The sequence below is a fragment of the Mytilus californianus genome, unplaced genomic scaffold (assembly GCF_021869535.1).
Source record: "Mytilus californianus isolate M0D057914Y unplaced genomic scaffold, xbMytCali1.0.p SCAF_11, whole genome shotgun sequence".
Classification (NCBI taxonomy): Eukaryota; Metazoa; Mollusca; class Bivalvia; order Mytilida; family Mytilidae; genus Mytilus; species Mytilus californianus.
The window spans coordinates 19,879,045-19,904,005 of record NW_026262593.1 but is presented as its reverse complement, the minus strand read 5'-3'; the positions used below and the strand labels follow the sequence as shown (position 1 = coordinate 19,904,005).

General features: G+C 31.2%; 1 protein-coding gene across 3 annotated transcripts in view; it reads right to left on the bottom strand.

Annotated features, from left to right (window-relative positions):
- Positions 1-8,378: 8,378 nt before the first annotated feature.
- LOC127719694 (uncharacterized) overlaps positions 8,379-24,961 on the bottom strand; it is a 42,297-nt gene continuing 25,714 nt past the window's right edge. For 2 of the 3 annotated variants that reach the window (XM_052225926.1, XM_052225927.1), the window contains exons 10-15: positions 18,591-18,998; positions 18,211-18,320; positions 16,508-17,722; positions 15,350-15,818; positions 13,787-14,108; positions 8,379-13,187 (exon numbers count right to left, since the gene is read on the bottom strand). In XM_052225926.1, the coding sequence (XP_052081886.1) occupies positions 13,789-14,108; positions 15,350-15,818; positions 16,508-17,722; positions 18,211-18,320; positions 18,591-18,998 (2,522 nt within the window). In that variant the 3' untranslated portion in view covers positions 8,379-13,187; positions 13,787-13,788. The remainder of the gene's footprint in view (positions 13,188-13,786; positions 14,109-15,349; positions 15,819-16,507; positions 17,723-18,210; positions 18,321-18,590; positions 18,999-24,961) is intronic. The other variant, XM_052225928.1, reaches the window with a different exon arrangement.

Genomic DNA, 24,961 nt, shown 5'->3' with positions numbered 1-24,961 from the left:
GTAAACAAAGGCCCTATCTATGATACTTTATCCTTCCAATTCTTCATTTAAGTCTTGTTATACTTCTTTGTCATGTACTTGTTTTTAAAAAATATATAACTAACATTCTTAATATATTTTTCAATAAATGTATCTATTCTACAAGGCATTCATGTTTTTAATTTGATAGTGATTTGTATCATTATTTTTTTAAATTTCAACTTTTTCAGATGGCATTGTGGGATTAAGTGTCAGAGTTGTATGAATGCCAACTCTGTCTATTTAACAGCGTAAAAATAGTAGCTTTAAAAGTGCGACTTTTACCATGTGTCTTATAACATTATTTCATGTCACTAAGCAGTTCATAATAAGTAAGCACACGAGTACGTGTCAAGGTGTGCTACAGATTTAAAGTTTTGTTTTCACTGTAAACTGCCACTTTCATCACTATTGGCTTTTTAATTTCGGACGGTTTTTGTAAGTGGAAAAAAAATTCGTTAAAAACAAATAAATAGTAGCATCAGCCAAGTGAATAGATCATTCATATATATCTTAAGTCACTGGGATGCTGTCTCATTGAGGGAAACTCGATTCTCCTTTTCACCGTTAAACGTGCACATGTCTTTTGGTTATTTTTGTCGCTAGGTTGCTGTCTCATTGAAGTTTACCCCACATTTTGTTTTTGCTGCACACTTTATATTTTCAAACATGCAATTAAGGTTTTATTTCATTTAAATAAAGTGAGAAAATGCAAAAGAGAAGATCAAAGGACTTTATAGAAAAAAAGAAGAAATGATCTATTTTTTAAAAAACGACCTGTTTGATCGCTCGTATTTCGGTTGTCTATAAATATAGTTCCTGTTATTTTTATGAATGTAAACTATAAGTACTGTGTTTTTTAAGGAAAAATGTATGGCTTAAAATTATAAGTTATGTTATTTATTTTGTAGTGATGTGTATCATCACTTTTTTTTTTAAATTTCAACTTTTTCAGATGGCATTGTGGGATTAAGTGTCAGAGTTGTATGAATGGTAACTCTGTCAATTTAAACAGCGTAGAAATCGTAGCGTTTGAAATGCGACTTTTCCCATGTGTCTTTTAACTTTATTTCATGTCACTAAGCAGTTCATAATAAGTAAGCACACGAGTACGTGTCAAGATGTGCTACAGATTTCAACATTTGTTTTTTTTTTTTCAGTAACTGTAAATCTTAAATGTGTTTTTGAAAAAAAAATGTCTTCACTAGGAACTCTAGATCTGAAACCTGCAGACTTGAGTTTAGAAGGGAAGTTATTCTAGAGATATTTTTTGTCATTTTTGCACATAGGATCTTTCCAGAAACAGTCAGTGCAGCAAAGTTATGCTTCCGAACGATATGTCTTCTCAGCTACCGAATGGCGAATGATGCATCCAAAAATTGACTGCGCGGTACATTCCCAGAAATTTCGCAATACTTGGACATAAAACACAACCTTTCTTATTAAGAAAAAAATTCTATATATGAAGGTGTCGACATAAAGTTAGACAACAAACTTACTTTACCTTTAAAAACTTAATATAATGTTAGAAATGAAAGGTCACCACACTAAAATTGTGATGGACACAAAGACCTGTAAACAAAGGCCCTATCTATGATACTTTATCCTTCCAATTCTTCATTTAAGTCTTGTTATACTTCTTTGTCATGTACTTGTTTTTAAAAAATATATAACTAACATTCTTAATATATTTTTCAATAAATGTATCTATTCTACAAGGCATTCATGTTTTTAATTTGATAGTGATTTGTATCATTATTTTTTTAAATTTCAACTTTTTCAGATGGCATTGTGGGATTAAGTGTCAGAGTTGTATGAATGCCAACTCTGTCTATTTAACAGCGTAAAAATAGTAGCTTTAAAAGTGCGACTTTTACCATGTGTCTTATAACATTATTTCATGTCACTAAGCAGTTCATAATAAGTAAGCACACGAGTACGTGTCAAGGTGTGCTACAGATTTAAAGTTTTGTTTTCACTGTAAACTGCCACTTTCATCACTATTGGCTTTTTAATTTCGGACGGTTTTTGTAAGTGGAAAAAAAATTCGTTAAAAACAAATAAATAGTAGCATCAGCCAAGTGAATAGATCATTCATATATATCTTAAGTCACTGGGATGCTGTCTCATTGAGGGAAACTCGATTCTCCTTTTCACCGTTAAACGTGCACATGTCTTTTGGTTATTTTTGTCGCTAGGTTGCTGTCTCATTGAAGTTTACCCCACATTTTGTTTTTGCTGCACACTTTATATTTTCAAACATGCAATTAAGGTTTTATTTCATTTAAATAAAGTGAGAAAATGCAAAAGAGAAGATCAAAGGACTTTATAGAAAAAAAGAAGAAATGATCTATTTTTTAAAAAACGACCTGTTTGATCGCTCGTATTTCGGTTGTCTATAAATATAGTTCCTGTTATTTTTATGAATGTAAACTATAAGTACTGTGTTTTTTAAGGAAAAATGTATGGCTTAAAATTATAAGTTATGTTATTTATTTTGTAGTGATGTGTATCATCACTTTTTTTTTTAAATTTCAACTTTTTCAGATGGCATTGTGGGATTAAGTGTCAGAGTTGTATGAATGGTAACTCTGTCAATTTAAACAGCGTAGAAATCGTAGCGTTTGAAATGCGACTTTTCCCATGTGTCTTATAACTTTATTTCATGTCACTAAGCAGTTCATAATAAGTAAGCACACGAGTACGTGTCAAGATGTGCTACAGATTTCAACATTTGTTTTTTTTTTTCAGTAACTGTAAATCTTAAATGTGTTTTTGAAAAAAAAATGTCTTCACTAGGAACTCTAGATCTGAAACCTGCAGACTTGAGTTTAGAAGGGAAGTTATTCTAGAGATATTTTTTGTCATTTTTGCACATAGGATCTTTCCAGAAACAGTCAGTGCAGCAAAGTTATGCTTCCGAACGATATGTCTTCTCAGCTACCGAATGGCGAATGATGCATCCAAAAATTGACTGCGCGGTACATTCCCAGAAATTTCGCAATACTTGGACATAAAACACAACCTTTCTTATTAAGAAAAAAATTCTATATATGAAGGTGTCGACATAAAGTTAGACAACAAACTTACTTTACCTTTAAAAACTTAATATAATGTTAGAAATGAAAGGTCACCACACTAAAATTGTGATGGACACAAAGACCTGTAAACAAAGGCCCTATCTATGATACTTTATCCTTCCAATTCTTCATTTAAGTCTTGTTATACTTCTTTGTCATGTACTTGTTTTTAAAAAATATATAACTAACATTCTTAATATATTTTTCAATAAATGTATCTATTCTACAAGGCATTCATGTTTTTAATTTGATAGTGATTTGTATCATTATTTTTTTAAATTTCAACTTTTTCAGATGGCATTGTGGGATTAAGTGTCAGAGTTGTATGAATGCCAACTCTGTCTATTTAACAGCGTAAAAATAGTAGCTTTAAAAGTGCGACTTTTACCATGTGTCTTATAACATTATTTCATGTCACTAAGCAGTTCATAATAAGTAAGCACACGAGTACGTGTCAAGGTGTGCTACAGATTTAAAGTTTTGTTTTCACTGTAAACTGCCACTTTCATCACTATTGGCTTTTTAATTTCGGACGGTTTTTGTAAGTGGAAAAAAAATTCGTTAAAAACAAATAAATAGTAGCATCAGCCAAGTGAATAGATCATTCATATATATCTTAAGTCACTGGGATGCTGTCTCATTGAGGGAAACTCGATTCTCCTTTTCACCGTTAAACGTGCACATGTCTTTTGGTTATTTTTGTCGCTAGGTTGCTGTCTCATTGAAGTTTACCCCACATTTTGTTTTTGCTGCACACTTTATATTTTCAAACATGCAATTAAGGTTTTATTTCATTTAAATAAAGTGAGAAAATGCAAAAGAGAAGATCAAAGGACTTTATAGAAAAAAAGAAGAAATGATCTATTTTTTAAAAAACGACCTGTTTGATCGCTCGTATTTCGGTTGTCTATAAATATAGTTCCTGTTATTTTTATGAATGTAAACTATAAGTACTGTGTTTTTTAAGGAAAAATGTATGGCTTAAAATTATAAGTTATGTTATTTATTTTGTAGTGATGTGTATCATCACTTTTTTTTTTAAATTTCAACTTTTTCAGATGGCATTGTGGGATTAAGTGTCAGAGTTGTATGAATGGTAACTCTGTCAATTTAAACAGCGTAGAAATCGTAGCGTTTGAAATGCGACTTTTCCCATGTGTCTTATAACTTTATTTCATGTCACTAAGCAGTTCATAATAAGTAAGCACACGAGTACGTGTCAAGATGTGCTACAGATTTCAACATTTGTTTTTTTTTTCAGTAACTGTAAATCTTAAATGTGTTTTTGAAAAAAAAATGTCTTCACTAGGAACTCTAGATCTGAAACCTGCAGACTTGAGTTTAGAAGGGAAGTTATTCTAGAGATATTTTTTGTCATTTTTGCACATAGGATCTTTCCAGAAACAGTCAGTGCAGCAAAGTTATGCTTCCGAACGATATGTCTTCTCAGCTACCGAATGGCGAATGATGCATCCAAAAATTGACTGCGCGGTACATTCCCAGAAATTTCGCAATACTTGGACATAAAACACAACCTTTCTTATTAAGTAAAAAATTCTATATATGAAGGTGTCGACATAAAGTTAGACAACAAACTTACTTTACCTTTAAAAACTTAATATAATGTTAGAAATGAAAGGTCACCACACTAAAATTGTGATGGACACAAAGACCTGTAAACAAAGGCCCTATCTATGATACTTTATCCTTCCAATTCTTCATTTAAGTCTTGTTATACTTCTTTGTCATGTACTTGTTTTTAAAAAATATATAACTAACATTCTTAATATATTTTTCAATAAATGTATCTATTCTACAAGGCATTCATGTTTTTAATTTGATAGTGATTTGTATCATTATTTTTTTAAATTTCAACTTTTTCAGATGGCATTGTGGGATTAAGTGTCAGAGTTGTATGAATGCCAACTCTGTCTATTTAACAGCGTAAAAATAGTAGCTTTAAAAGTGCGACTTTTACCATGTGTCTTATAACATTATTTCATGTCACTAAGCAGTTCATAATAAGTAAGCACACGAGTACGTGTCAAGGTGTGCTACAGATTTAAAGTTTTGTTTTCACTGTAAACTGCCACTTTCATCACTATTGGCTTTTTAATTTCGGACGGTTTTTGTAAGTGGAAAAAAAATTCGTTAAAAACAAATAAATAGTAGCATCAGCCAAGTGAATAGATCATTCATATATATCTTAAGTCACTGGGATGCTGTCTCATTGAGGGAAACTCGATTCTCCTTTTCACCGTTAAACGTGCACATGTCTTTTGGTTATTTTTGTCGCTAGGTTGCTGTCTCATTGAAGTTTACCCCACATTTTGTTTTTGCTGCACACTTTATATTTTCAAACATGCAATTAAGGTTTTATTTCATTTAAATAAAGTGAGAAAATGCAAAAGAGAAGATCAAAGGACTTTATAGAAAAAAAGAAGAAATGATCTATTTTTTAAAAAACGACCTGTTTGATCGCTCGTATTTCGGTTGTCTATAAATATAGTTCCTGTTATTTTTATGAATGTAAACTATAAGTACTGTGTTTTTTAAGGAAAAATGTATGGCTTAAAATTATAAGTTATGTTATTTATTTTGTAGTGATGTGTATCATCACTTTTTTTTTTAAATTTCAACTTTTTCAGATGGCATTGTGGGATTAAGTGTCAGAGTTGTATGAATGGTAACTCTGTCAATTTAAACAGCGTAGAAATCGTAGCGTTTGAAATGCGACTTTTCCCATGTGTCTTATAACTTTATTTCATGTCACTAAGCAGTTCATAATAAGTAAGCACACGAGTACGTGTCAAGATGTGCTACAGATTTCAACATTTGTTTTTTTCAGTAACTGTAAATCTTAAATATGTTTTTGAAAAAAAAATGTCTTCACTAGGAACTCTAGATCTGAAACCTGCAGACTTGAGTTTAGAAGGGAAGTTATTCTAGAGATATTTTTTGTCATTTTTGCACATAGGATCTTTCCAGAAACAGTCAGTGCAGCAAAGTTATGCTTCCGAACGATATGTCTTCTCAGCTACCGAATGGCGAATGATGCATCCAAAAATTGACTGCGCGGTACATTCCCAGAAATTTCGCAATACTTGGACATAAAACACAACCTTTCTTATTAAGAAAAAAATTCTATATATGAAGGTGTCGACATAAAGTTAGACAACAAACTTACTTTACCTTTAAAAACTTAATATAATGTTAGAAATGAAAGGTCACCACACTAAAATTGTGATGGACACAAAGACCTGTAAACAAAGGCCCTATCTATGATACTTTATCCTTCCAATTCTTCATTTAAGTCTTGTTATACTTCTTTGTCATGTACTTGTTTTTAAAAAATATATAACTAACATTCTTAATATATTTTTCAATAAATGTATCTATTCTACAAGGCATTCATGTTTTTAATTTGATAGTGATTTGTATCATTATTTTTTTAAATTTCAACTTTTTCAGATGGCATTGTGGGATTAAGTGTCAGAGTTGTATGAATGCCAACTCTGTCTATTTAACAGCGTAAAAATAGTAGCTTTAAAAGTGCGACTTTTACCATGTGTCTTATAACATTATTTCATGTCACTAAGCAGTTCATAATAAGTAAGCACACGAGTACGTGTCAAGGTGTGCTACAGATTTAAAGTTTTGTTTTCACTGTAAATCTTAAATGTGTATGTAAGTGTTTGCAAAAAAAAAATGTCTTTTTTGCAAAAAATTGCTTTAGTTTATTTGAAATTCCGGTTAATAGATTCTACAAGGCATTCAAGAAGAATTTTTAATTGGTGAATCAGCTCCATGTCCAGCAACAAATATATCAGTCATAATACAAGGAGATAGTAACATGTATGTGATGCAAACATAGCTTTTCTAAATTAAGGACTATATCTCCCAATGCAAAACTCTGATTCCTTGCCCAACATTTGCTTTACTTTTTGTCTTTTTTGGTTAATTGGCTCTTCCTCCCTTTTTTAATAAGTTTTGAATTTCAAATATTTTGGCTTCGAGCAACAATGGAGAGACATTGATTGTTGAAATGTGCATCGAAATGTGCAGTACTATTGACTGTTAATATTATTGCGTAAAACTAAATAAGCCCCGAATCATTGTGTGCCTGTATAACATTATATGTTTACCAAGTCAGGCTACTTTGACCATAATAATTGTTTTTTGATGGGTTTTGTGGATTATTTTTTCTGAGGAGTGGTTGGTGTAGTCCATTGTTTATTTTTTGTTTTAAGAAATTCCCGTTATGCTCTTTTTGTATTATTATAGAATACAAATTGAAAACATACAATACAAATCTTTCATTATAGGAAACGAGTGCACACGCTGAAATGTCTCGCCTGCTTTACTGACCATTGATTTTATGTTGAAAGTCTTAAAGATAAAGGTTTAACTAACACAATCACAGAAACGCAGGTCATATAAATGCTTTCAGACAGATATATATACCTTACAATTTTTTAAACACAAAATATAATTGACCTATTGCTTATGATAATCCGAAAACAGACCAAAAAACCCAACTTAACATTGATCAGTGAACTATGAAAATGAGGTCAAGGTAATATGAAACCTACTAGTCTGACATGTACCCATTACAGTCATTCCATACACCAAATATAGTTGACATACTGATTATAGTATTTGAGAAATGGACCTAATCACGTAACTTTAACATTGATCACTGATCCATGAAATGAGGTCGAGGTCAGGTGAACCATGCCTGACGGACATGCAGACCATACAAGGTACCCATATACTAAGTATGGTTATCCTATTACTCATTATAAGTGAGAAATTCACATTTATAAGTAAGAAATTCACATTAAAAAAAAAACTAAAAACAAATTCAGGCAGTCCCTGAACCATGAAAATGAGGTCAAGGAAAGTGGACATATGACAGACGGAAACTTTATAACATTAGGTATTTGCATAAAAGATATGAAGCATCCAGGTCTTCTACCTTTTGAAATATAAAGCTATAAACAAAAGTTGATGTCGCCGCCGCCGCCGCCTTATATTAATACCTATGTCTCATATATTGCGACTTTCGTCGCAGGCGAGAAAATACATTATCATCTTTTGCAAAGCCATACTAGTATTCATAGATCGATTATTTGTGTCTATTGTCTTTATGTTTGTTTGTTTTATGATTTTGTGCTGTTATACCACAGTTCAAGGTGAGCTGAGAATTTGGCGCACCCAGGCATGTTATATTGGAAAGTTTTACATGAGATACAGAGTAAATTACTCCCAGTAATTGAATTCTGAGGAGAATTATATATTGTGTAAACAACACACACCCAGCCCCTTATAGTTACACTTTCAATCAGAATAAACCACAAAAACAAAACTATATTTTTGTCTTACCCCGCTTTTTGGCAAACTAAAAATTTGAAAGTAAAGAAACCAAAATGGAAGAGTCTACTCCTACGGCATTGTTTGACTATCATGTTAGCTTACATTCATTGTTTGTTTTAATTATGCAACTAAAGCTTTTTTCGAGTTAAATTACAAATATATAATTTATATACATGTGTAAATGAAGTAAAAAAAGTATGTATAATGTACTTAAAAGTCAAAGTATACGTTATAGGGCACCATTTCGGAATTTGATGAGCAGATCTCGTTAACCTGCACCTGAATCTAAAAATAACTTACGTATGTAATCTTTATGATTCCAGAGAAAAAGGTATTTAATTGTATAGAATGTAATTAAAAAGCGGCAAAACATTTTTTTTAATTTTCACTTGAAATTCCATTTCTTCAAGAAATCATCCACAGAATTTTTGTTTAAAACTGTGATATGTCATTGCTGTAAACCTTTTAAAAGTTTTAAAGAAAAGAAAAAATATGTTTTCAAAAACGTTATAAACGTACATTTGTCTTAAATCTCAACAACTAACAATAATTTGAGATAAAATTACATATTACTGCAAAGTAAAAAGTGTAAAAATAGCTTACATTTACAGATTAAATACTTTGAGAAACATGCTCTTTAATGTTAGATACAAAATTTCCATAACTACCACTGAGAGAACAAATTATAAAACAAGTACAGTTTTTACGACATTGTGTTGCTCTAAATATATTTGACTTTTTTGGAAACATGTAAATATGTTGTTGAATCTATTTAAAAATAAAAACATCTTTATATTCAAATGCGACTGATTTATTTCAACACCTTTCATTATGCCTCTTAACACAAAAACAATGGAAAGTGTACATATCCTTTCTTCCAAAAGATAAAAACTGGAAGACATTTTAAAACACATATGATATCAGAAATGTTGGCAAATGACAAGATAAAAATTATTTGTTATTTTTTCCATAAAATCTCTTCGTTATATCAAATTCCTACTTTCAAGACAAAATTATAGGCTTAGTCTATCGTTTATGACATCATGTTCCGTCACTCCGTGGATGGAAAATTGACACTTAATAAATTTCGTTTAATCGTTTTTAAGAACATATGATCTCATATTTGGTTTATGTAACATAGTTTTAAGCACTATAAGTAATTTGACATTAACCGTGTTTTAAGGTAATCTTTTCTCTTCTTATGAAATGAATTATGTTTTAAAATATATAGATATTTCTAAAAACTGTTTAAAACAAGTTCACCCTAAGTCATGTAAAATTTTCCATAGAACAATTCTTTGATAAAATGCATAAATTATTTAAAAAAAAAAAAAAAAAAATTCTGTAAGATCGCTCTTACTGATTGATACGGGAATTATTTAATTCATGCTCACCGTGACAGAAATTAAAGTTAGCCTTCAAATTTCATTAAAATACTTGAGGGCTTACATGCTTTATGCTTAAAAGTTTAAATAACATCTTCTGGTAATGTAAATACTGAACTCAAAGGCATTTTAGAATTCAGGGTAACACATTTCCTACTCCATTGCATATTTTTACATTTTATTACTTGAACTTATTCATTTTTTACCATTCGTGTTCTTTTTAAACATTTTAAGAGCAGTCATCAATTGTGACTTTTGGTTTCGCCTTTGATATTTTACCAATTTCATGTATTTTGTATCAAACGTCATTATAGAAATTTTTCATTTTTTTTTAAATGAGACGAGGTTGTTAATAAATAGTTCAGGTCTTTGTACTTTCAAATCATTTTTATATGTTTACCAAAACTTTAGAATGAGATACAAACATAAATAAGTAGTTATTACATATCTTTATAAGTACAGTAATACATAATGTTTGCAGTAAAATTTTATTATATAAGCATTAGTTGAATATTGAAAAGGTATATCAAAGTATAACATATCGGAGTCATTCTGTATTTTAACAGTAGAAAGTTGACGCATTGAAATATCGTCCTCCTTAAGAAGAATTGACCTTTGTTTGAACAAAATTTGTACTACCTGGGAAAACCTCTTTTACGGTAATATATAACTTAAGCTAAGTGTAAGTAAACGACATTCATATTTGTCACCGAACAGTTGAGATCAACATCGTGTAAATGGGGATCAAACTCTTATAGGCAAGAAAAAATTATGTTCCTGGCAGAAAACAAGGGATTGTGTTAATTTAACATGTAGAAAAACAAATTTAGAATTGAGGCTTCGCATAAGCATGATTATCAGAAAACATTATAAACCTTTTAAAATAAGTTTTCGGGTTCCCTTTCTTTTTTGTTGTTAAAACTGCTTACGAATATTTCTTTAACAGGAAGCACATTTACATTTTTTAATATTTTTATGGAAAAGGGTTATATGACAAAATCGTGGCTCTTTGTGCTAAAATATGGAAAAAATAGAGTGATGTAATCAAGTACAGACATGAATGTTTCAAATTTATTTTATTCTACTGCTGCGAATTTTCCACTCTAAATATTTAAATCAAAACTAACGGCAGTACACGAGTATGTTAAAATCTAAAATTCTTTTATGAGTAGTGGCAAAATATTGTAACTCATGATCAGTCAAATATGATTTGATTCTCCCATATGCTTCAGTGTTGTATATCACATCGATAAAAAAATAGCGGATAGAACATCAAAAAATTATTACAAACGAAATTACATATAAAAAATGGCTTCCAGACACATCGACTACAATCACAGGTGTATTGATTGATACAGTTAAATCCATATTGTTTAGCCTGGTATAAAAGCGCCAATCATTTAAAAAAATTGAAAAACCCTAAACGTTTTCATGCTGATACTAAAAAAACTTGCTACTTGCGATTAGACGTCTGCACTACTTGATAATAAAAAGTCTAAAAATTTTGTCAATACAAAATGTAGTATGTACTAACCGATAGAACAACTCTAAACAGTGAGAATGAACATAATTGTGCCAATGTGTTGTAGTGTTAACACAACAGATTCAAATTAGAAAATTAGATGAAGAATAAACAAAATATCTATAGTGAAAACTGATAATACACCCTAATGAAATATCAATGGTCAACATAGAAATAGACAACTTAACAAGCTTAACACAGTCTTACAGAATTATTAATATCAAATTGTTTATAAAAAAACAACAACAAAAAAACACATACGTTCTGCATACATTAGAAGACTAATAAAAAGTAAACATATTAAACTACTAGCAAGCCTGTGATTAACTTAATAAGCAGAATTGATATGTCAACCAAACACATTTATAATATTGGAAAACAGATATTGACTTGTATATGTCTTTTCATTTGTGTGCAGTTAAATTGTTGTCGCAGTTGATATGGTACCGTAAATGTTATGTATGTCCCACATCTATAACTCATATACCCACGGTGAGTTAACATTACATAAATCAGTTCCAAACCCTAAACGCACGAAACTAATGAAGTGTTATTTTCATTTATTTCATTGTCACATTTATTTTAAACAAGTTGGTATTGATTTTAGAAATACATTTTTAAAAATATAATGTTAAATTTGATAATGCTTTTTAATATAATTATGTATGTTTTAAATGTTACAATATGTGTGAAGGCATAACAAGGCATTGACACCTTTGGATGCACTCGGTCATAACCTTTATCAAGTCTCGATTCCCACTATTTTCACTGTAATGATTATTTGTTTTGTCCCTATTTTGACTTACGAGATTTAAACCGACTTTTAAGAGATTTATGGTCAGAAACTATTTTCTTAAAATTATCATATTGAAATGCCTAACTTGCAAAACAAATTACCCCCCGTGACTTAAATTCAAGTTAAACTCAGCCCATAATAAAACGTACATTTACTTTTTCAATCACATTCTGTAACACCGATATTTTTTCATATAAAATATGACCACCTTAAGCATTCAGAACGTGTTAGTAGCTAATATCATGAATTAAGGCGACAGCAGTTTACTGGTGATCAAATCACGTAACTCAATTAGGAAGAAAGAAATCAAGGTAACCAACTAAAATTGAGGTAATCACATGAATTTTAATAGAATCTGCCCGGTGCATCGACTGTGCTGTATGCTATGCATCATCCGCCATGCGAATCAACATGATCAAAACTCACTTAAAAGTTCAGAATCGTGAATAGGACAAAGACACGGAAATTACAGATCTGACGACCATATTCATTATCTGAAGAACTAAAACAACGACTACATGTCGCTAGTAAGTTGAAACAGTTACATTTCTTTAGAACTCATTAAAATGAAATAAAGGCTTCTTTGAATTTCTGTTTTTTTTTAAACTAAAATGGTTAACAGATAAATCGTGATTTATTTATAATTTCAAGTTTAAGTTTTTAAAATTGAAATGAAAATAAAACATGTGAATTAAAAAAAAACTATCAGACAGTACCTTTTAATACTATTTTAACTATTAAAATAAAGTCTTTTACAAAGTGCAAAATATATAATAACAAAATGAATGATATAACATAAAATAGAGTAAAACAAAACTGCATAAAACTAGCAGTAAGCTTACAAACATGCTGATTTCAAACTACAACCGATGAACTAACCGTTATCAGTCTGTACAAATGTTTACGATGTTTTCTTCAATTTCATTTAAACACCTTAATGTTGCTTTTTAATGGTTGCTTGTACACATTTCGCCGTCTTTAACTTGGATATTTTGGCTAGTGTTCCCATCCTAAAAAACAACATTTGAAACATTCCATAGGTGTTAAATAGTTAACATCTATTAAAGGTACACGTGAACTATGTGTCCTATCTTTACTTTAATGTTTTTTCTAAGAATGGTTACATATTACGATTAGCGATAGTAGCGTAATACATCCATATTTATGTCTGTGGTATGCCTGTCGCTCTATCCACGACAACTCAGATACGATACACCGATTTGAATTTATGTAATGGGGTTAAAAGTTTTCGAATACCACAGACCGGCGATTACAAATAATATATTTTCCTAACTGCATGAAAGGTGATATATACAACTTTGTTTGATTTAATATTAAATAAAGTGATAGTTATACAGTGGAAACAATATACCTATATTAAAAGTAGAAAGATGTGCCAAGAGTCTTTTCTTGATCGAATCGACGTTGTAATGCTTGTGATGGATATAAATATTAAAACGTTTGTACGATCGTTACACCAGTAAAGTACTATAAAAGATTAATTAGAGCTTAGGTTTAGTGCAAGAAAAATGAACTGACAATTATTTTAAGATTTCGTCCAATAGAAAGACTAACATATAATATTATTTAAATTGTTCCCATAACTTACATTCAATGGACATGCAAAAAAGTTTTTGGCCATGTCAATTCTTCGTCACCGCTTTCTGCACAATTTACAGGATATTCAATTCTGCAAGAATAATATCCTTCGTCATCTTTTGAAGAGTTAAGTATTATGAGAGATGGATATCCTACTTCAGAACCTTTGTATTTCATCGCATCTACAATTACACGAGTCTCATGATCACTCATCATCCTAACCCAGTAAATACTTGCACCTTTAGGTAATGCTACAATTACTTCACAGTCAAGTGTACATCCATCGCCTATCTTGACATCAAAAGAAGGCTTAAGTGTAAGCCTAGGGAGTTCTGTAATTGAATACCCGAAACTATTAGAATTAAAGTTGTGTATATGAACAATCTACATTTCGATGAATTGATTTAATGAAATTCAATGAGGAACATACACAAGAAAAGGAAAAACAATATTCCATGTATATGTTTTGTACAAGATGCAAGTTTATACAAATTATAATTTGTGTTTTTGTACAAGTTATAACTTTTTTGACACATACCTTTTCGCACCAAGTGATAAAAGTTTTTCTTCTAAAATGTATCAGCTTAATGTCTTACATTCAAATAATTGTCTCATTGGCAATTACACCACATCTTCTTTTTTATGTTTCTAAGATATTAAGTGCCTGCTTTTGTGTATCCAAAATTCCGGTAACCGGTGCAGTACGGTCTGATGTATAAACAGGTATATTGATCCTGCTTCCATAAAATGTTTTCAAGTTAAAAAATTAACGTGGATAGAAATGAGGACCACGAATAGGTGGTGCGCGTCTTATTAAAATTTTAGTATACAAACTTGCCTAAAATTGCGAGCACACATATAAGAGACGTTGTCTCAAGAATAAATACACTATAACTTACTTAAAAATACAGAAGAGCATACATATCAAGCACGGGGAAACTTTCTACGGCCTCCACACAGCACGAGAAACAAACTCCGTTAATAAGATAAAAAACAAAGAATATGGGGTATCCATCTATGATCCTATGTCCTTCTTCATCCATGGACACTCATCAGTAGTGTAGAGTAGAACATAATTCATGACTAAAATCTTTTTTTTTTGTTAATTTTGTATTGCTGATAATGTTTTCTGTTTACACAGTTTTTCTCTATCTTTTAGTTTCAGCCAAAAACACCAAAGAGAGTACAACTCATGTACGGGCAATAACTCAAATAAGAAAACCACCAACAATTTCAAATATGAAGACCTCTTTGCAGATCTTGTCTTGTTGATTTTTGTTTCAAGATTTTCTATCGGATGATTAAATTAGTTTCAAGATGAAAGGCGAACAAAAAAATTATAAAGAGTCGAACAAAGATTTCAACATAATTAAATTATTTTCACAAGATCCCTGTGCGTAAGATAAGCTTAAAATGGTTTTTTTTTCGATAGTCGTGTTTTCTGTAGTATCACCCAAGATAAGAAATACTCTGCTTCCTCAAAACCCATTACATCAAGAAGCCCATTTTATCTTAATTATGATAGCGGCTTTTGGAACAATTTAATACCAAGAAATATTGAGATATTCCTTACCGATTTCAATACTGTCTTTGTAGGTCTCCCAATCGACCCTGTTGAGCTTCCGTTTTGCAACTTCTTTCACTCGATCTGTATAGGCTGTTAGCTTCTTATTATGTTTTTCCATTCGTCGTACAACTTTCTGTATCATCTTTAGTTTTTCGAAATATTCCTTATCATCTAAAACAAACGACGACAAATGCTGCATACCGTTCCTAGTGAGTCTAACTCTTTCTATGTCATCTCCAATTTTCTCGGCACTGTTTTGTATATCCTTCAATTCACCTCCCCAAAGACCTCGGCTCGGTGTATGTTGATTCTGATTCCGCAGTTGAGAATACAGCCAAGTGATATCACATTCACTACGTTTCTTTACTGGCGAGGGTTTATCTAGTACAAGCAAATCATAAAGTACATCTCCTAGTATATCAAGTATTATTATAGCCATCCTTGCAGCATTAATTTGATCATTTGTGCATTCTTCCTGAAATCACATTTTGGTGTACAATATATCTTTCAGTAATTAGATTTTTTTCATATATGATATATAGTTCTGCACATATCAAGACTTCAAGTTATGTAAAAGTAATATTTGCTATCCTTTATTAAAATTAAACAACACCAAATAAGACATACATTTGTATTGTTTGTATTTATATATTGTTGTCACGTTCTATATCGATTATCAGTTATCGAACAATTCAACAGTAACTACAAAAATCTTCTATCAACGGCAATGTCAGAAATAATCAAATAGAAAATCAAAGAAAATCATCACTTCCATACACACGGTCAATCTTTTAAACATATGGGTTTAATCTGCATATCATTTAGTTTATTAGTCATTTTTACAAATTTAGACTAAAAAGATCTCATTTCTATTTTCCATATACTGAATAAGAAATTTTCATTTTTAAATCAAAATAGGGTGCTGAAAAGGACGTTTAAAAATTTATCTTTATTCACCCAATAACAACCAATAAGTTTCTGTTCGATAGCTTAAACTCTTTAAACAAAAATATGCAGGCAGTCCTTATGGAATTACGTTGTGTTTTCATTGTGTTTCCTTACGAATGTTTAAAAACCTAGTGGACAAAAGCTCTTTTAAAATATCTTAATATTTTGCTTTGGAATTTGTACAATAAATACAATGCATACAATGATTAATCATACCTCATCTGATTCACCACACCAGTCAACATGAACTTCGTCCGAGCTGTGTGAATTTTCATGTTCATCGCAATAATATTTGCCATTTGGTTGTATAATCTTAAACTCCACCATTCCATCTAGGCAATCGTATTCTGTGAACTGGCATTTTACTTTTATGCTATACTGGATGTGCATTGATGATCTTTCTTCAATCAGTCGGTCGACAATTTGCAACAGTTTTGTCTTGATAGAACGGTGTGCACGTGTCCTACCATCTCCCCATTTCCATACTTGAAATTGGATGACGTTTCTATACCTGCAAATCATCAGTTTTTCGCATTTGGTATCGTCGATTTCAAAGACAGCAACATTTTGATAGAATAGTAAATGTCTCTCGTCGCCTGTTTTCTTCTTCTTTTTCTCTCTCACAGGATTAAATAAATGTGTACATGTGAAAAGTAAATGTGCCATGAAAGTCGGAGGGAGAAACAGAAAATCTAAACAAAGGCAAGACGACTTCGTGAATTGGGTGCTAAATTTTTCTTCAATCTCAACAATTGGGAGATGATTAATCATGCATGGAACACCATATTCGAATCTGTCTAGGTTTTCCGTTTGTAGCGTAACATCTGGCCGTACTATTATGTTACATCTTATCATTAAATTCAGAATAAGGTTTTTGTGTTTCACAATGTCCGGAGTTTGTCTGCTGAAAATTTCCTCAATCAGTTCTTGTGAAAGCTTTCCATACTCTCGCAGATTCCTCCATTCTTTTGTCTTTCTAGTGTCTGTTTTTGATTTAGCAGATGTTATAATCAACATCATTGCATGTGCCAACCACTGGGGATCCAGGATAACGTTGTCGGGATTGCACTTTAAGTAAACAACAGTACCATTGTCATGATAATAAGAGAGAAACTGTCCTAGATCATGATCATCATTCAAAGGGACATACATTTTCTTCACACTATCTTTCATCTCTTCTATAGACATTACAGGAACGTTCAACTTCATCTGTTTGTGTAAATTCCTTTCAAGATGAATCCATCTTAAAGGCCTCTCTAAATTCCAATATGCTTGTTTCCTTGAGACCATGACAATATCACTACGCAAAGGGTCCAAGTCATCAAATTCTTGCAAATTGGCGACGACATAATAACCTTTGATGTGATGTCTGTTTTCAGTGCAATCTTGTATTTGGCACTTAAGTTGTGACAAACATTGATCGTCATTTCCCTACAATATGATTCGAATGTATGACATTACTTAAAAAAGTATTAGTAACACTTTTGATTTAAAAGTTGTAATGATAAAATTGTCTCTTTTCAACTAGAATTTGAAAGACGAAGGAGAGACAACTAGTGATTAAAAGACTATGTTTTTTCAATTGAAATTGAATCTAGACTTCTATTGACAATATCGAAGAATGTATATGAATGCAGTGCGAGTTATCTTAACATCTTGCATTTTTATAGTTATATTGCTATTAGTATATGTGTATTAATCTTTTTTTAGCAAATTAAGGGTAATATTGACCTTTGAAATATCATTGCACTGTAAAACTGCATTTTATTTTATTAATTTACATTTGCATACGCACATTACGTTTCTTTCATAATCGGAAAAAGCAAATAGAAATATGCAATGATGAGTTCTACGAATGTAATAGACTAAGTTACGTCATCATAAAAAAAATGAACATTAATCAATCTGAAATATCATACATCAAATTTATCTTTAAAAGTACCAACAATGAACACTGACAAATCATCATCTTCCTGAGAATGAGTTTTATTCAAGCATCGTATCAACTCTGGCCAAAATGTCAAACCACCTGCAATAAATGACCAACATCTATAACAAAGCTTTTAATAGAACTCATATAGACTAACTGTTTTTAGATTACAAAAACAATCGTATTAAAGCGAATACTGTTGGTTGAAATTAATTTGATTATCCGACTTTGTTTTGTTTTGCATTTATCATTTTCTAAATAGAAGACATTATACTGTTAATTTTGAACAGTTGTTTTATGTAAGGAAGAAATTTAAATAGATTGTAATAAAACTTATAGTTGCCTTCAATGATTCAGCACATAACTTACTATGAATATTTTCATCCATATTTTCTGTTACATTGACTGTCACAATATAAACAGCATTCTTTCCAAACAGGGAAAGATATGCAAAACAGCTTTCTTCATCTCCTGGTAGGTCCCATACTTCTATTAGTACAGTATCTTCCTCTGCCATATCGACATCGACAACTTCGCACAAATCAAAGTATTCATAATCTGGTTTAGACATCTCAACATAGGAGTCTGCGGATGGTGGTCTGACTATATTCATCTGTAGGGAATTATCATAAGTCAAATTTTTGTTCTGTGTATAGTCTTTTCCTAATTTTCTTGCTTTGACTTGATCTTTATATCTTGCCTCAGACTTTATAATTATTTCATTCTGACAGCAAGCGGTCAGAATTCTCTCATTTATATAAGTCTCTTCGTCATAATCTAGATTTTTTAAAAGAAAAATAGAAAAAAAGAATAAAGAAAAACAAATCAATTACAACAAAGAGCCGACTGGCACTTTCGGTATGTTGACTCATTTGTTGATCTTTTCTTGCTTATCATTTTAGCTATGTGAAGTGTCTATCTATCTATTATAGTTTTCAAGATGATATGCAAAAACACTAAAAATTAGTAAGGATCGTAAATTAAAAGAAACAATTTCAACAGGGAGTCGACTGACGATATCGGTCATTAGACAAATTTGTAGATCTTGTCTTTAAAAGTCATGAAATTCATTATTTATCTATAATAGTTTTTTTAGAATATTAAACAAAAACGCAAAAATGGTAAACCCCTGCATTAGAGGGCAATAACTCCTATCAGGAGTTGTCAGAAGATTACAGCCATGCTTATCATGTTTTCGTATCTTTTATTGCTGATCTTTTTTGGTATACTAATTGTCCCTTTATCTATAATAGTCAAAATAGGCAATCCACTGAAAAAGGATTAGAATCGTCATTAATGAGCGAAAACTCAAATATGGCGTCGACTGATGATTTGGCTATTAGACTTGGTAGTAAATATTATGTTGCTGATCATTTTTTATCATAAGATTTTATGTTTCTATTATAGTTTTCAAGATAATAGACAAAAGCACTACACATGGGTGAAATATGTTCATTAAATAGAGAAAGCCCCAATAAGGAGTCGGACGGTTTCGGCCATTGCATTTATTAGTAGATTTTTTTGTTTATCTAAAATAGAGGAGCGAAAGATATCAGAACGACATTCAAACTCAAAAGTCGAAAATTAACTAACAACGCCATTGCTAAAAAAGCAATAAAAAGATCAACTGACAAACAACTGTACACAAAACACAACATAGAAAACTAAAGACTGAGCAACACGAACCCAAACAAAAACTGAAGTGATTTCAGGTTCTCATAAATTTCTATATATCTATTATATCTATAATACTCTTTAAAATATGAAGTAAAAACGCAAAATAATTAAAATCGTCATTAAAGGGCAATAACTCTATTGAGGAGTCGTCTGACAATTTCGGTCATGAAATTTGTTTGTTGATTTTAACTTGCTAATATTTTTTTTTAATTATAAAATCCAAAAATCTATTTTAGTTTCTAAGATAAAGGGGAAACAGAAACAAAGACGATTAAAATCTTTTTGAGGCAAAAACTCTTACAGAAGTCGTCTGACTTTTTTCATGAAAATGGACAAAAAGTAGATCTCGACATTCTGTACATTTAACACCGTCACCGATTTTCTCAATCAATAGTAGTTTCAAGATAATGCACAACACTTGTATTTCACCACTATGCTCTATTTTTACCAACATTAGCAATGTTGGTTGGCAAGCGGGATCATTGGACACATTTTTAAAAACTAAATACCAAAATGATGATCGTAGGCAAGTTTGGTTAAATTTGATCCAGTAGCTCCAGAAAAGAAGAAGTTTACGGAAGACGCCATGTGATGAGAAAAATCATATTTGTGCCTCTGGGCCAAGTGATCTAAAAAATCAGTTAGAAATTGCATGACTCATCAAATTAATTCGACACTAAGTAAAAACATCACTTACATAGAGGCAAAAGACACAATATGCCGATCTAAGAGTAGTCATAGAGCTGGAAAAAAATCGCAAGCCAATATTAAATAAATCATGTTTATCTCTAATTTCAATTTTTTGGTTGTTGTCTTATTGAATTGACGTTAACCCCACATCTCCATATATTCATTTGCCATATACGATTTAAGAAGAATTTAAAGAAGAGTTTTGCCAGTATTATCCGTTGTTACACCAAGGTTTAGTCTGACGGAAAATTGTAATGAGTGATCAGGAATCGATAACTTACCACAAAAGAATTTCGCAACAAGTCATTTGGAGTTCTTTTGAAGATATTACTTCTCTAACCGCTTCATATTCGAGTCGTAAATTAGACCAAAATTAATCATAAAATTGTAAAGCAAAGCACGCATGAATTTTTTCTTACCATCTTTTTATCTAATTATACTATAAAAAGCGTTTCACTAGACAAAGATTTTAAGTTCCCAATACGAAAAAAAAATCAAATTTTTTTTTTATTTAAACTGGTAATGTAAGCTGTTTTTTCTATGTGTAATCGGTCCAAAAGAAACCCCTTTATTAACACATGTCGTCCTTTTTGATATCCTTTAAACCTTTTTAAATGGAATATTTATATTTCTATGCTTGGTCTCATTTAATTTTATGAAAATATTTAAATCAACAATGACGGATACATAATGGTCGACGAAGGACAACGGAATCAAGATAAGATAATACGAAGAGTTTTTATAAGATAATCCGAAATTTGGGTCTTCGGATCATACAAGGAAACATACTGAGTGAGGCGAGAAAAATTAGACATTGGCCAAATGAAATGAAAATAACTACAGTCCACAATAAAGCTACAGAGAAAGATATATTAGGATTGGGCACATAAAACAACCACTCCAGTGTGTAAACTCATGTCCTCTGAAAGGATTAACAGTTCCTGTTCAATTAGTAAGACATGTCTTGATAGTAATGTTAATCAAAGTCTAATAAAAATATCACTTATTATAAACAGTGGGTTGGTATGATAATATAAAGGTGACTACTGACCTTCTAAAATTCAAACTGATCTCACGCACGATACACGCACGATGAATGAACAATGAATGCAAGATGTATGCACGGTGAATGCACGATCAAGGATCCACGCACGATGAACGATGAGCGTTACACGGAGGATTAACGAAAAATGAATGATGAATGATGAACCCACGATACACGCACGGTGAATGATGAATGAACGCACGATACACTCATCATGACTACATTTGTATCTCTTACTTGTTGATATTTAGAATGAAAATAACTCTATTGTGAAACAAAGAAATTAGAAAGCTCACAGCGTCGATTTTCATTACCATTTAATTTTCATCACGGGTAGTAATCTCGTCATATCGAGGAGCGTTTAGTACAGTGATTTTGTCAAAGTTTGGTTAAGTTAAACATGACTGTGTTAATGATGACAAACAATGCCAAAATATAAACATTCGAATATTTTGTTAAAGGAACGTCTGACCATAAATTTCAGCTGGTAAGCATCTTTGCAGAATAATGCTTGCGTATGTCAAAATTTAAAAGTTGTGATTCGTTTCTAATGCATGAAGAAAAGTGGTTTGCTTACTGTCTATCACATATTTCGCTATGATATAAAACTGCCGTCAATTATTCCGAAAATAGCTACTCTTGCACACAATTTAAGAAAATTCTGTGTCATTGTTTGTTTCAGTCGTGTCATGGTTTATTTCATGTTCGACACGGTTCAGTTATGTGGTTCTTGTCGTGTATGAAGTAGGAGTAACGATCAAAATAAACAGACATTATACAACTATTGAAATACTTTTTTATAAAAACATTTTATTTGTAGTACAAAAGGACATATGCACGCACATTCAATGTAGTATTATATAATAAGTACATGCGGTTTGATTGCCAATGAGATAACTATCCACCTGAGACCCAAATGACGTACATGTAAGCAACTAAATGTCGCTGTACGGCCTTCAACAATGAGCAAAATCCATACCTCTTAGCAAGCTATTAGAGGCTCCGACAAAATTAAATGTAAAAAAATTAAATGAGAAAACCAACTTATACAATATTACAAAACACAAACATTTTTATTCGTTCGTAATAATAATTGATAAAAATGGACATTATATCGGCTTCCTTCTAATTCGAAATTGTGATCTTTCATATATCTAAATTCAGAACTTGGTGAGTATTTTTTTTAATTTTAATTTTAATTTTACTAGCTGATACGTTTTGCAACTTTAAGTAGACGTCTTTAACTATTTTACAAGTGATGCCGCTCATGATATCCCCGGCAGAGTCCATCATGGACAAACGCAGAAAATATTCTATGTGAAACAGAAGCAGCGCTTTCTGTTTTTGTAAATATTATATAAAAAGCTAGTTTAAAAGAGCAGTGTCTATTCAAATTATATCGCAGTAAAAAGTAAAATGACAAAAATACCTAACTCCGTGAAAAATTCTAAACTGAGAGTCCCTTAGCAAATGACAAAACCAAAAGCTCAAATACATCAAACGAATGGATAACAACTGTCATATTCCTGACTTGGTACAGGCATTTTCTTATGTAGAAAATGATGTATCAAACCTGGTTTTATAGCCAGCTAAACCTCTCACTTGTATGACAGTCGCATAAAATTCTATTATATTGACAACGATGTATAAACAAAACAAACAGACAAACAGGTAAAGATGTCAAAAATAGGGGTACAGCAGTCAACATTGTGTCATAATCTTAATTACTATAAAAACAAAAACAAAAATGTGTCAACAAAGAAAAACAAAAAGGCATATAGAAAAAGCACAAAAAATAGACTAAACAGTTAAAGTAATAATTTACAAAGACAAATACAAGAATACTATAGCATACCCCTGGTTCATCAACTTTCTGCTCAGACTCTGGTGACATTTTACAAATTCTGAGTAGCAGCTGCAAGCTCTTAAATACCGAATGAGTTGGGAAATATATATCCCATATGCAGGTGAAGTTGGTATGTTGCTTCTAAGGTGGGGGAAATTGATAATTTCAAAATTAAAATTTGTCATAGATTCTGGTACTGAGATAACCGCTCATGTCAAATTCGAGGTATAAGTCTAAAAACGAGACAGAGGAAGCCGTGTCTGTTGTTTCTTTAATTTCTAGTTCTAGGGGATATATCAATGAAACCCTATCAGAAAAGTTTGGATTGTTAATGAAAGAACATTATCAATATATCTGAATGTGAAATTAAATGATTTGGCTTCTTTGATCTTCTTGTTTATGACAAATGTCTGAAGGAACTCCGACTCATATGAAAATAAGAAGAGGTTGGCAAGGAGAGGTGCACAGTTTGTTCCTATAGGAATGCCGACAATTTGTTGAAAAAGTCGATCTCCGATTCAACAAATATGTTGTCAATAAGAAACTCCAGCATACTGATCACTTGTCCCTCTTTGTAGCATGTTTTGATTTTTTGTTCACTATTAACAAAATAAACCGTATGGTATCCCAAAGTTATAAGTTTATAGCGTATGCTACTATTCTTATGTTGAAAAGCATTGTGAATTATTTCTTTGAGACGATTTTTCAATTTCACATTGGGAATGGTGGTATACAAGGTTGAAAAATAAAAAGTTTTGATAGGACTAATTTCAGAGAAAGATCGAGATTTATTATTATCCAGAAGTTCTCTAGAATTTTTTTAAATCCACATATGGTTAATACCACTACGCAATTAAACAAGTTTTGATAGGATTAATTTCAGAGAAAGATCGAGATTTATTATTATCCAGAAGTTCTCTAGAATTTTTTTAAATCCACATATGGTTAATACCACTACGCAATTAAACAAGTTTTGATAGGATTAATTTCAGAGAAAGATCGAGATTAATTATTATCCAGAAGTTCTCTAGAATTTTTTTAAATCCACATATGGTTAATACCACTACGCAATTAAACAGTTTCACAGTATTTTTGAATACCCTCTGTCACTGCAAAAAGAATTTTTGTCAATCTAATGGACTATTATTTCGTTGAACCTGCAGATGAGCCGGCAATGTACTGTTGTTTGTACGGAATTTTATGAAGCTTAGGTATCCAATACAAACAAGTCCTCCGATTTACTGCTCAATGTAATGTTCATGAAGAACTTATTATTCGCCAAAATCTCATCCTAGACAAACGATGTTTTTGTATGTGGGATTACATGAGTGCTCATTTATTCCTTAAAATTTTATAAGACACTCGTAGTCGTACGATTTGCATACAAAGACAAGTAACGAAAAGTAAAATTGTTTAATGTACGCATTGCCGATTATACCCTCCAAATTAGATTAAAAAGGTTATTTTCTACTTAGTTTGTAA